The 12,587-nt window shown below is 38.5% G+C and overlaps 2 protein-coding genes across 2 annotated transcripts; one reads left to right on the top strand and one right to left on the bottom strand.

Annotated features, from left to right (window-relative positions):
* Positions 1-43: 43 nt before the first annotated feature.
* Positions 44-5,527, bottom strand: e2f4 (E2F transcription factor 4). The gene is made up of 11 exons (XM_079567709.1): positions 5,152-5,527; positions 4,295-4,400; positions 3,549-3,709; positions 3,203-3,247; positions 3,061-3,125; positions 2,803-2,985; positions 2,637-2,724; positions 2,410-2,547; positions 1,893-1,940; positions 1,692-1,736; positions 44-1,605 (listed from the first exon to the last, which is right to left on the bottom strand). Exons 1-11 carry the CDS (start codon positions 5,318-5,320, stop codon positions 1,490-1,492), a joined length of 1,164 nt encoding a protein of 387 aa, XP_079423835.1. The 5' UTR covers positions 5,321-5,527; the 3' UTR covers positions 44-1,489.
* Positions 5,528-6,344: 817 nt separating this feature from the next.
* Positions 6,345-12,133, top strand: ferry3 (FERRY endosomal RAB5 effector complex subunit 3). Its single transcript, XM_079567611.1, has 14 exons — positions 6,345-6,423; positions 6,663-6,848; positions 6,910-7,055; positions 7,607-7,788; positions 8,031-8,130; positions 8,264-8,388; positions 8,550-8,656; positions 8,809-9,006; positions 9,140-9,268; positions 9,367-9,435; positions 9,538-9,740; positions 11,018-11,075; positions 11,378-11,445; positions 11,887-12,133. Exons 2-14 carry the CDS (start codon positions 6,668-6,670, stop codon positions 11,977-11,979), a joined length of 1,659 nt encoding a protein of 552 aa, XP_079423737.1. The 5' UTR covers positions 6,345-6,423; positions 6,663-6,667; the 3' UTR covers positions 11,980-12,133.
* The last annotated feature ends 454 nt before the right edge of the window (positions 12,134-12,587 follow it).

Below are 12,587 nucleotides of genomic sequence, written 5' to 3'. Positions count from 1 at the left end.
TTTTTCTTTTAACAAAAATGTTTATTTGTTTCTTACATCTTTAGCTTGGTAGTGAGCCTGTTGGCTTGAGGCCAAAACACATAAGGACACAACTCCATTCGACCATTTCTGAACCACAATTCATAAGAGAACACCTACACTGCACAGTGCTGACCACGTGGGTCAATAATGTCCACAGTGATGTAAAGTGCTTCAAACCAGGGTGCATTGATAAAGCAGGACCTGGGCTCCTGGAGATCAATCCCCGACTTTCAACCTTGTTATATCAAGAAAGGTATAAAAATAAATGCTACTCTATAAGCTGCAAATTTAACAAGTACATGCCAGGGCATTATTACACAATCGTTTTATTTACTGACAGTGTAGGAAGAAAAGTTATGGCAACAATTGTAGGTTAACAGTGCTTCCAACACCTCAGTAGGAGTTACTGTCCACTGCAGTGAGCTGGTTTGAGACAAAGGGATAGGCAGTATTCATTCAACAAACAAAAGGTACATTAAAATAAAACAAAGGTGGGATCTGTGCTGAACACACAAAAACATGCAGATATAAAAAGTCATTTTAGGTGACTGCTCTCTGCATTAGTCAAATGAAATAGGTTTTAAATGCCGAATTTAAACGGGGCATTTCTACACACATCATTACCGAGTGAACAATCTTCCTCTAAAGTTCATGTATGCAAAAATAATACACTGGTTAAAACTTTATGTTATAAACAGATAACAAGTCTGTTTATTACTCAGTAAACTGAATTGATACAGATGATCAAAACACATGCTTACTTGTATAAAAATGTTTTTATAAACCCCTGCAGTGTTTTTGGTCCTTGCCAGTTCCTCAGCACATTGTTTTAGCCCCTCAGCATCATCATCATCTCTTGAGCTTAATTCATACCCAGCCCTCTAAAGCTTAATAATAACCTCTTCAAAGATACACAGTATTTAATTTGGCTTGGGTATCAAACTTTTTACATACCTTTTTACAAATTTGGATGTTACTACACAATAGTATTTTGAGTTGGTTTTACAAAATATATACTCTTCTATGTACAAGAGAACAGTGCATACTTAACAGCTGTGTTCAGACTTATTCATGCCATGCAAGAGCAGCTGCCTATTGAAAAGCTGTGCTCACTAATGTCTTGACCTGATAAGAAACTGTAGAAACATGTAAAAAACAAAACAAAAAAACACCCGAAACAGTCACTGTCATTAGAGAGTGACTGTGTCTAATGACATTGGCTCACCCATAAATACCGTACAAATTAGACACAGAATAATCCAAAAATAGATGATTTGTTTAAACCAATGCTTTGTAAGATTTTGTTTTTCCTCAATTCAGGCAGGATAAGGTCCAAGTGAGTTGAGCTTGTTGGCCGTTAGTGATACATCTTTGACTGCATCTCGCTGACCGTAGGAAAGGGTTGGATGTACGGTAGAGAAGCATGTTTGAAGGTGTTTTTTTCTTCCCCTGGGAATAGTCTTTGAGGTCAGAGATTTAATATTGGGACATCAAACAGATCACACAGGCCTTCTGTCTCGTCCAGATTATAAATGTAGTCATGGTCACTAGGCGGAGGGGACAGTCGAAGGAGTGGCGAGAACACTTGAGGTGAAAGAGATAAAAAAGTTACTTAATGCTGAACCAAAGAATAACAGTAATGTGTTTGCACGGTACATTATAATCTTTACCTTCAGATGACATCAGGTCTTCTAACAAATCTCCACTCATAATCTCTGCACAACATAAAAACAGGAATCATTTTAGAGCTGAATAGTCCAACAAAGTGAAGTGCACCCTCCAGGAGGTACCACGAAAATATTCATTACTCCCAAATGTTACTAGCCCTGTAGCATAATGAGACAACTGTACAGTACGTGTTGTAAATTCACCTTTTGTGGGATCAAACATCTCTGACAGCTCTTTTGGAAAGTCCAACACTAGAGAGAGAAGAAACCACATTGTATCATAAAACACAATGTAATGTATAAGGGTAGAGTCAATGACACACATCCCAGTTTAGTTCAATTTTGTGGAGGCCTGTGTCTGTGCAGATAGTGTTTTTTGGACAATGCTGGCATCATAAAAGTAAATAATCAGAAACAATTGAAGCTGTAGCCTTCAGCTCTTATTCTGCTTCACATTAAACTGTTAACTGTGGATCCAAACGATCCAGAATGAACAGAACTGAATGTTCTGTACCAAATCCAGACACTACAAATAAGTCAAGTAAGAAACATCCCTGAGGAAGACAAGAAATTTGTTTTTTGGGGGGAAGGTGCTCATTGGTGTTTGGGGAGCGAAGACTCAAAAGAAAAACAAAGAACCAAGGCACTCATCCTCCCACATCATAAATCTCTATTTACAAGAAACTTCCCTATTTGAGAAGGCTCCAAAACGGTAACTCACATTCAGACGGATCCGACTTAATCGGCTCAAATACTGCAGAGGTGGATAATGCTGAAGTGTCCAATGAAGCAGATGATTGGAGTTGTTGACCAACGGTCGCAGTCTCTGTTGTTGGGGTGAGAGTGGTGTTTGCTCGTTCTAATTCAAAGATTAAATGTCAGTCACAGATCTACAGTATACTTCAAACAGTAGTAATATTCTGGTGTAAATGAAAGCTATTTTGGCACCTGTTTTTGTGGTTGGGAGGATGGCTGGGGTAACTGATGCTGGCGTGGAACCAGACTTGGTTGAAAGAGTGGCACCTGTTTTTGGGACCTGCTTGCAAAAAAAGGTTTAGCGTTAGCTGGACAGTTCTATTATGACTCAGTTAAAAATTGGGACACTGGTGCTTACCTGCGAGGCTCCAGCTGGTGTCTGCGGTGTAGGGGCTGGGAGGCTCTGGAGGACATCATCTGGAGGAGGCACCGGCAAAACAACTGGAGATGCACTCGATGGGTCCTTATTGACCAACAAGACTTCAATAGGCCCAGATGAACTCTTAAGACGAATTTGATATTTCCGTTGCCCATTAACCACCTAAACATAGATATGGCACTGTTGCATGTGTCTATAATAGAGTATGTAAACGTCAGCGCAAAGGCAACAACTTACAGTTTCTGGAATGGGTACCTCTAGTTGTGTACCAATGGGAGCACGGATTGCAAGGAGTGTGTCACCTGCAAAATAAACAAAAAAGAAACATAAGACACATAAGGTTTTTATATGCAAGTACTACATTGAATATTAACTTTACCTTTAAAAACTCCACACAGGTCTTCATGTTTCACATAAGCCATAGTTTAGAAGTATTAAGGATGATAGTCATGAAGAAAAAGGAATAAAATAGTAATAAAAGTCTCACAGTAACATTTTAATATGTAAGTAAGTGCCTTATTTGTCATTGTACAATCATTGTACAACTTGACCAGCATGTTTTTGGAGGCAGGGGAAACCGGAGCACCCGGAGGAAACCTGGCTGCCTTCAGTGGTCCTCTGAAACGGTGCAGCGCCTCCTGGGCTAAAAAGACTGTTCCACTCAAATTTTTCCAGGATGTGATGTTACGATTTGTTATAAAGAATCTCATTATGTAAAGGATATGGGCTGTTATTAGAATCATCTGTGACATTCTTGATACTTTGCTGGACCCAGACCTTCTGCTGGTCCAGCTCATGTTCCCTGAGAGCGAGATCGTCAAGTTCAGCTTTAAGATCTATCAGTTTGTCTGCAATCTCCCTTGTGTTGCATCCAGGACCGACACCCCTGAAAACAAAGACGGACTTATTAGTGGCTAATAACAGTGGTCCATGTTCGTAGATCCACAAGTCAGATCCACATACATACATCTTGTTTTACTGGAGGACGGTTGATACTGATAGTAAAAAATTACATTTACCCCAAAGAGATTTGAAAAATAATCTGTATAACTGAGGTTCAATTGGTAAAATGACGGCTAATGAACTATGGAATAACTGCATCTTAAATAATGTATAAAACGGAATGTAGTTCATGCATTGCATAGCCTTTTATCCAGTTTAGGCAAATCCAAGTATAACATTTTATTATATCGTCATTATATCACTCAAGTCAGTGGGAAATATGTGCAATTTATTTGGCGATGAATGGGCAATGGTGAACCCCATTTAAGCAAGCAACAATATCACTATCAAAAAGTAATTCATTTATGCACTTTAAAAGCAACCAAAACAAATATGATGTGCAGAAGACAATGGAAAACCAAACGGTGAAGCTTAAGTAAAGTTGAAGCAATTGCCTGGCCAATCATCATTGTAGCAGCAGAATCACATTTTTTGGTGGACTGAATATTTATACACTAAGTTCACTTACTTCCATTGGATACTGTTTTTAGACTTCTTTTCTATCAGTCCAATTCCCTCCAGGACATTAGTGATATCGTAGATGCGGCGTTTCTGTCGCACTGCTAAAGTGTCTGCTGCCTAATATACAAGGAAAAAAAGATATGTAGAAAACGGAAATTAAGAGCAAGTCATAGCCAAGTGTGTAATGCTGATAACTGTCACGATATCGATATCTATATCTGTGTTGCGGTTATACCCTTGTTGTTTTAACACATAAAATTAATAACTTCCTATATGAAACAAACCATAAACAATACAGTCTACCAATCAATTACAGGCTGGGCATTTCACAATACTCAATAGAAACAGGCAGAGGTGATAAACTTGCATTTCTCTTCTCTTCTTCTTTTTATTTTTATTTTTATACATTTTGTTCCTTTTTTGCATATTTGCGTAATTAACTACGACGTTTAACCACTGGGTAGAGCAGCAGATGAAAGCGTAATTACACATGAATAATTATCCATGTGTGAAGATGCAGAACTGCTGTCCTGAAAGAATGACAAAAGATGACCCAATTTTAAACTTTGAATCTGCAGGGGGCTGAAAGTTTAGCAAAAGCTGGTCTCTCTACACAATGACACGAGCGCTTTACTACAACCATGTACCCTACATGCCAAAGGAATCGAGACGCTGCAGCAAAATAATAACAACAATAAAAAAAAAAAACACATACAAAAGTAAAGGCTCAACTAATCTATCCAAATCTGCCTGTCAGCTAGGCTAGGCTAATGAGCATGCTAGCAAAAGTGCATGCAACCAAACAACAGTGGGTGGCACAAACTGACATGTGCTAGCTAACAACAAAGAGTGTGGGGTGTTTACTTGCCGCTTTTAGATCAAGAACTCCGTCTTTGGCCTCCTGTAGTAGAGTAACAAACTTGGTGGTGAGCAGCCCCAAGCTCTTTTCATGTCTGCTCGGTGTTTGCGGCTGCAGCGAGTCCCCCACGGCTCCCAATTCGCCTCTGTTACTGGCAGTCTCCAGCTCCATCATCACTTCTTCCCCTGCCTCCCCGACCAAATCCTGCCAGCGAGCCTAACAAAGCACGACCCGCCACCACAATCGGACGTTCAGAAGGCCGCTGAAGTAACTATATTTGCAAATGCGAACTGGTTTGTAAGTATTTCCTTCGATATACTCAAGTAAACTGAGCAAGGTAATTCAATGAGCAAACAGTCGGTGAAGTGAGCCGTTGGCCACGCGAGGTATGACGGGACGGTTCAATCGTATCAGGGATTGGCTACGTGTGCGCATATTCATTGAAAGCGTAAAATATCTTACATTGAAAGATTAAATAATAATAATAATAATAATAATAAACTAATTGCAATGGTGAAACATTACGGTTGTAACAACTAAGTCATGGCAGATAAATACAAATATGTTGACCAAATAATAAAACCATTAAGTAATTCGGTTTTTAAGAACAAAGCTATTTATACATGAACCCTTGCTCTATCACATGCATTTCTCGTGCATGTATGCACACAGCTGCGAAAAAAAAAAAAAAAGGAATCGTGCACTCAATAACATTTTTTGAACTTTGATATTTTAGATTTTTCATAAAACTCATCATTATTGTGGGGAAATACCACATCCACAAAAATAAATGGAAAAAAGTTCGTTTTAAGAATTTCCTCCATGAATCTTGTGAAAAATTCGGAAATGTTTTTGACCCTGTAATGCATTTTTACTGATCATATCATAATGCCTCTAATTTTGGCGTCTCTGTTCTTGTCTCTACAAGAAATTGTAATAAAAATGTGTTTAATAAACTTTGTTAACCCTATGCTCTTTCCGATAGAGGGCGTTAGTGCCTCATTGAAAAAGCTTCCGATCATCGAACTATTAGTCGGATAAAAGAAAAATATATTTAGTGCAAATTATGAATATGTGTAAAAACATGTATCGATTTCCCCAATCTTGTCATACAAATATTTCATAAAGTAATAATTACTTCATACAGTGGCGAAAGTGTAGCGAGTGTACTCACTCCATACTTCTGCAGGCAGCAGACAGCAGTCAGCTGACTGCATCAAAAACAAACCAAACAGAGGTATCTCCGTCTTCCCTTTTGGGATGTTATTCGTATACAGGTATGTTACCTTGGCCATAAAAATGTACCGCTTGAATGTTAAAATATCAGAATTCAGATGTTGTTGCTAGCAACACATAATTTCTGTATGCTAGTCCAACAAGCATTGGTATATTTAGCTTAATGCAGATGCACCCTCTATCTGTCTGCCTACATTGTAATATTACCTCCTCTGCAATTAATTTCTTCCCTTGGATTTATGCTCAACAATGCGTTTTTGTTTGTACCTTCTTTTTTTAGCTGAAATGAAGAAAAACAAAGGCAAAGCGAATAGTGAAGCAGAGAAAGAGTTTGTGTTCGAATTCAAAGCTGGAAGACACAGTTGTGTCCTTAAGGTGCCTTTAGTGTTCCCTGTTCAAGAAAACGTCAATGATCTTCATGGCCGTCTGATGTTGTTACACAAAATACCATGTTACATAGAAAATGGTAAGTTACTGCTTCCGCTCGCTCTCCTCTGTCATTATTTTAACGGATCCTTTTAATACAGAGCTAAAATCTGCGCTGACAAACTTTGTTGAGCAAGAGACCATCCAAGATTTTGACAGAGAGGCGGAGATCGCTCTCCAGAGGCTGACCACAGGAGATGCGGATATAAACCAACTGACCAATGCTTGGTCCAGGTCTTATGAAGAGGTAATGGTTCCCCAAATAATATTTGATGAATATAAAAAGCTAATATATATTTGTATTTTTTAATTGAAAATGATTCAAACAGCATCTAGCAAACCAGAAAGGCATTTTAGGTACCATGATATTGTCTCCATCAAGGACCCCATCAAGGAACCACTTACACATATTAATACATCAGTGTAAGGCCTACATCAGAGGCATACATCTCCATTCTGTGTGGAGTTTGCATGTCAGCGTAGGTTACCTCCTGGTACTCCGGTTTCCCCTACCACTAAAGCATGTACAATAACCACAATGAATGAGAGTGTGTTTGAGAGCGCGAATGGAGGAAGTCTGTTTGAAATTAGTCCATGGCTACAATCCGGCGTGGCATGTTTACATGCATGAGTCCCACGTGTGTTCATAAACATGCACTGTCACAAACAAACAAACAAACAAACAAACAAACAAACAAACAAACAAATCCTTGGTGTTACTACAGTGTAACACTTGTGAAATTGTTGTAATTTACTGTCAACTGGTCCGTACGTTAAACTCTAATTGTTTTCCTTTAGACTACCCTGGAACATTCTTGCCCAGAGGAGCCCAGCTGGGATGAGGACTTTGCAGATGTATATCATGAACTTATTCACTCTCCTGCCTCCGACACTCTTCTCAATCTCGAACACAACTATTTTGTTAGCATCTCAGAGCTAATCAGCGAAAGAGACATGGAGATTAAAAAGCTGCAGGAAAGGTTGGTTATTAAGAGTTTTTGAAGATTAATTGATTTTATGGTACTTATCAACTTGATACTGATGAGATAGGCTATTACAGCCTTTTTCTGCCTATTCCCTTTGGGCCCTGAATGGTATTTGGTCATTGACGGGAGATTATTTTTATTATTAAAAATAAAATATATATTTTTTTACTGTGTAAACTGTTCAGAAAATATAAATGATACAATGTTTACATGTAATTATGTTCTTACTGTGCTAGACAATCTGCCGAAATGGAAAAAGTGATGCATGAGCTGGGAAATACCTTAACTGACCAGGATGTAAATGCAGTAGCATCTCAACACTTTGATACACAACAGGTAAAATGCCCCATGTTCCTTTGTTTCATCATATACTATTAAATATGCTGTAGACTAATACACTAAGCACTGTATTAAATTGTGTTAACTACATCATAATTGAACGAAATGTTCCTTTTCTGGCATTTTATAGGAGTTGGAGAACAAATGGGCCAGTGAGTTAAAGCAAGTGACAGGTATCCAGAAGCAGGAATATCAGGAGTGGGTCATTAAATTACATCAAGACTTGAAAAAATCGAGCAACAGCAGCCAAATCAAGTGAGTATTACTTTTAACCTTTGTTTTTTCCTCCTTTTAAAACCTTTTATTGGTATTAGTTAATCTGATAAATATAATTACACTTACATATAATGATCTTACATTTTATTGTCAGTTAATGATAATTACTCATCTCTGACAATGCGTTGACTATGTTACAGTGAAGAAATTAAAGTCCAACCAAGCCAGCTGTCTGAGGCAGCTGACTCGGGGAGCCGCATGTTCGAGGAGCAGCCACAGCTGGAGGAGAGCTTCACCATTCATCTCGGTACATGGCTGCATATTTTGGTTGCATAGATCAAGTGCAAGAATAATTGGTCATTTTATATTTAGAGTCACAAAGAAGTGTGTTGGGTCACTTTGGCATCTAATTTAAAAAAAAAAAGTATTTTTCCATTGGAACTCTTATTTTTTCACCAGGGGCACAACTAAAGACCATGCACAATTTGAGGCTTGTTCGTACAGATGTGCTTGACTTGTGTAAACACCGACGACACGGCAGCAGTGGAACCAAACTGAGGCGACTTCAGACTGCTCTGTCGCTTTATTCATCCTCGCTGTGTGGCCTGGTGCTACTGGTCGACAACAGGGTCAACTCCTACAGCGGCATCAAGAGAGGTGAATATTTTACTGTAATAGTGTGTGCTCTGGTGGGAAAAACCTGTTCTTAGACATTTTAGGTTGACTATCATTAATGTAAAAAGAAAAAAATGTTTTTGTACTTGTGTGTGTATTTTTTTTTCCCTCATAGACTTTGCCACAGTTGCAAAGGAGTGCACAGATTTTCACTTTCTGTGCCTGGAGGAACAGCTGGAGGATGTGCAGCAGCTAGTGCTCTATGCCAGAGCAGAGCGGACCAGCAAGCAGAAGGACCACAATGGTAAGAAATCTGACACATGTTGTACTTATGTTTGGATATTTCCGCAAAATGTCAAAATGAATGTCAAAAACATACATAATTGTTTTTTGTACACACAGAAGTTCCAAGAAATGGAAATGAGGACAAAAGCAAGAATGTTGAACGAAATCCCTCAAACCTTTTACCAGGTAACTTTGACTAAACAATAAAGATGTTCTTAAAACGGCATAAGGGTAATTTAAAAAAAAAAAAAAAAAAAAAAAATATAACATTGTGCTATGTCCACGTAGGTGAATTTTACATTTCTCGACATTCCAACCTGTCTGAGGTCCATGCAGTGTTCCACCTCTGTGTGGACGACAATGTGCGCTCAGGAAACATCACAGCGCGGGATCCTGCCATCATGGGTCTGAGAAACATCCTCAAAGTGTGCTGTACCCATGACATAACCACTGTAACCGTCCCACTGCTGCTGGTCCATGACATGTCAGAGGTAAGAATGCCAAGTTTTTATCATTTAGAATCTAATCAAGCAAAATTGAGCATCTTTGCACTGGTTTCCGTTCATTTTAGAGTTGATTGTAAGATTTTATTGTTTGTGTTTAATTAATTTCTCCAGTCCATTCACATTTTTGAATGGCCTCCCCCCTCAAAACATTGGACCTCTTCTTAATTTATAAACCAGCATGCCCTAAAGTCCAAGGGCCAACTGCAGCTGGTGGTGCCTTATGCGAGACTTGTACTGGTATCTAGTAAATTTCCCACCTCCCACTTGAAAAATGCCTTGGAGCGCTGCTGGACCTGGTAATTACAACCTGTAAACTCGGAAACCTCAAGACTGCTATGAGTTCGTATACGAGATGAAGAAAGTAATGGCGGCTCCCAGAGGAGGGGCGCAGCTAATGTTAAAGCTGTAACAAAACCAGAGCATCAGTAAAATGTTACTTTCAACTTAATGTTAAGTCGCATGTTTTTAATTATATCTGGTTTGGAGAAACTGTCATATAAAGTTGGCATCGTATGAGTTGTAGCATTAGCCGTGTTGTTTACATGCAAGTTAAATCATCTGGAAGGTCATAAATTGTAATTTTCAAGTGGGAAAAATCCAGTTACCAGGAACGCACTATTAAAACCGGGGACAGGGTCTTCTCTTTGGTCAGCCCTAGACTTTGGAACGCTCTGCCCCACAAAGTCAGAACAGCCCCTACAGTGTGGTGTTTTAAGTCTTAAGACCCATGTTTATACTCTGGCTTGTTGTTTTAATGGATTGAGTGGATTGAGTCTTTATAAAAGCTGTGTTCTTGACCGTCATCACTAGGCTAATAATGTAATGGTTTACACTTGTGCGTGTGTTGACAAGTTTCTCACAGCACCACTCTGTAGTCATTATTCATTCCTTTCATACTTGGTGGTGGTGCGCTACTGGGGGGGGGAGTCTTGCCCAAGGACACAAGGACAGTCTGAACTTACAGGAGCCAGGATTTGAACCGCCAACCCCTCGATTATCAGACTAAGCTACTGTGGCCATTTGGCTACATTCTTAAGACTAAGAATAAAATCAAAATAATTGTTTTGCACTAAATGAGGCCTTTGATTAATTGAGCATGACCTTCAGTTTATTATATACTTCATTTTATGTGGTCAATGCTAGGGGGGGACACAATGTACGAGTGTGTTAGAGTGCTCTGTTTCTTTCACAAAAGTGTACATTTACATTAATTCCTTAAAAAATGTTGTAAATGTATTACCTTTCCCTTCTCTGCTCAATAGGAGATGACAATCCCATGGTGTCTGAAGAGAGCTGAACTTGTTTTTAAATGTGTCAAAGGTAAGTCTGAAAATATGGCCCAAAATATGGTCTCAATGGTCTTTACTCAAAATTGCCACATGAGGCTTGTATTTCCTGTCTGTGCAGTATATCATTTTCTCAAATTTATTTGCAACTGACATGCTGCTCCCTTGGCACATCACAAGGGGGCAGTGTGTTCACTCCAATCCACTTGAATGACTCCAATGAAAGCATTCAAGTGTTAGTTTAGGCTTTTTTGTTTAAGAACAAAACCATATAACACAGGATATGCTCTATTTTGGTGAGTAAATGCTTGATGCAGAATATTCTTTTGTGTTTAGGTTTTATGATGGAGATGGCGTCATGGGATGGAGGCATTTCCCGTACAGTTCAGTTTCTAGTTCCTAAGGTGAGTTTTTCTTTTGAAATCCCAACATCTTGAACTTTACCTGCCCTGTAATACATTAAATCAATATTTAAAATTTACTTGTCTGTAGTGTGTAGGCTCTGTCGTACAGGAGTTGTCCATCTTCAATAAAATGTACTCCTATACTTAATGTCAATTTTATGAAATCTTTGGTGGTTTTAGTGATTTGTGGGAACAGTTAAACCACTGTAAGCAGGGGTAGGCAAGTTTGCTCAGTTGCAGGCTGATTTTTATCTGAATCAAAATATAGTACTGTATAGTATAGTATACTGTATATAGTATATAGTACTGCAATGAACTTTAAGGAGAAAGAAAAAGCTTGGTCCATTTGTGCTAGAAAAAGAAATACAAATTATAAATGCTGCCAGTGCTCTATGGCTGAGTAGAAATATTGATCAACCTCATGTTTCTTTGTTTTGACAGAGTATTTCAGAGGAAATGTTTTACCAGTTGAGCAACATGCTGCCTCAGATCTTCCGAGTGTCATCAACGCTGACACTCACCTCAAAGCACTAGCACATATGAGATGCAATTGGACTGCTCAAATGTCCAAAATACCTTTTTTAAGTTTGAGTTTACTGTATTGGTACGCAAGCACTGAAAGGAAACCAATTGGCATACTGTGGATTAAAAGAACCATGCATTAATAAATAAGGTGTGTATTCATATAAAAGCTGAATTCCTTATTATTTCTCATCAATCAAGTCTCCGTTGGGCAACTCTGATGACTTGTATGACTGTCTGGGCTTTAGAACTATTGTTCCCCTTTCAAAGTTTTCATCTAACATTCATCTTCAACAAAATTGTTTATACAGTGTTTACACTGTTCAGTGTCTAACGGTGGAACATGGATTAGTTCAAACACAATGCACAGAGCAACTGAGTTTTAAATTGTACACCCCTTTTTAGGAATGAATGAGTATAGTCTGTTATGCTATTAATTATCATTAACATTCATGAAACTGTTAGTTTACAAAACTTCTATTTTGTTCAAAAAGGCTAGGTTGTTGAGATGAGTCTCAGCAACATAGTCATCTACTAAGCATACAATAAGAATAAGAATAATAACAAGAACGATAACGATCATAATGATGATAATAATGATAATGATGGTGCTGTTGGGG

The sequence above is a fragment of the Gobius niger genome (genome assembly GCF_951799975.1).
Source record: "Gobius niger genome assembly, chromosome: 12".
In the NCBI taxonomy this organism is placed as follows: domain Eukaryota; kingdom Metazoa; phylum Chordata; class Actinopteri; order Gobiiformes; family Gobiidae; genus Gobius; species Gobius niger.
This window is presented reverse-complemented; position numbering and strand designations above follow the sequence as displayed.

Bases quoted from the DNA above. Each gene is read 5' to 3' on its own strand.
- e2f4 (XM_079567709.1), bottom strand. From the start codon at position 5,320: ATGATGGAGCTGGAGACTGCCAGTAACAGAGGCGAATTGGGAGCCGTG. The intron at 3,710-4,294 runs GTAAGTGAACTT...CTTTGTTTTCAG, and splicing joins AAAAACAGTATCCAATGGAA to GGGTGTCGGTCCTGGATGCA. The intron at 3,248-3,548 runs CATATCCTTTAC...AATACTTCTAAA, and splicing joins AGATGATTCTAATAACAGCC to CTATGGCTTATGTGAAACAT.
- ferry3 (XM_079567611.1), top strand. From the start codon at position 6,668: ATGAAGAAAAACAAAGGCAAAGCGAATAGTGAAGCAGAGAAAGAGTTT. The intron at 7,789-8,030 runs GTTGGTTATTAA...TTACTGTGCTAG, and splicing joins ATTAAAAAGCTGCAGGAAAG to ACAATCTGCCGAAATGGAAA. The intron at 9,007-9,139 runs GTGAATATTTTA...TTTCCCTCATAG, and splicing joins CTACAGCGGCATCAAGAGAG to ACTTTGCCACAGTTGCAAAG.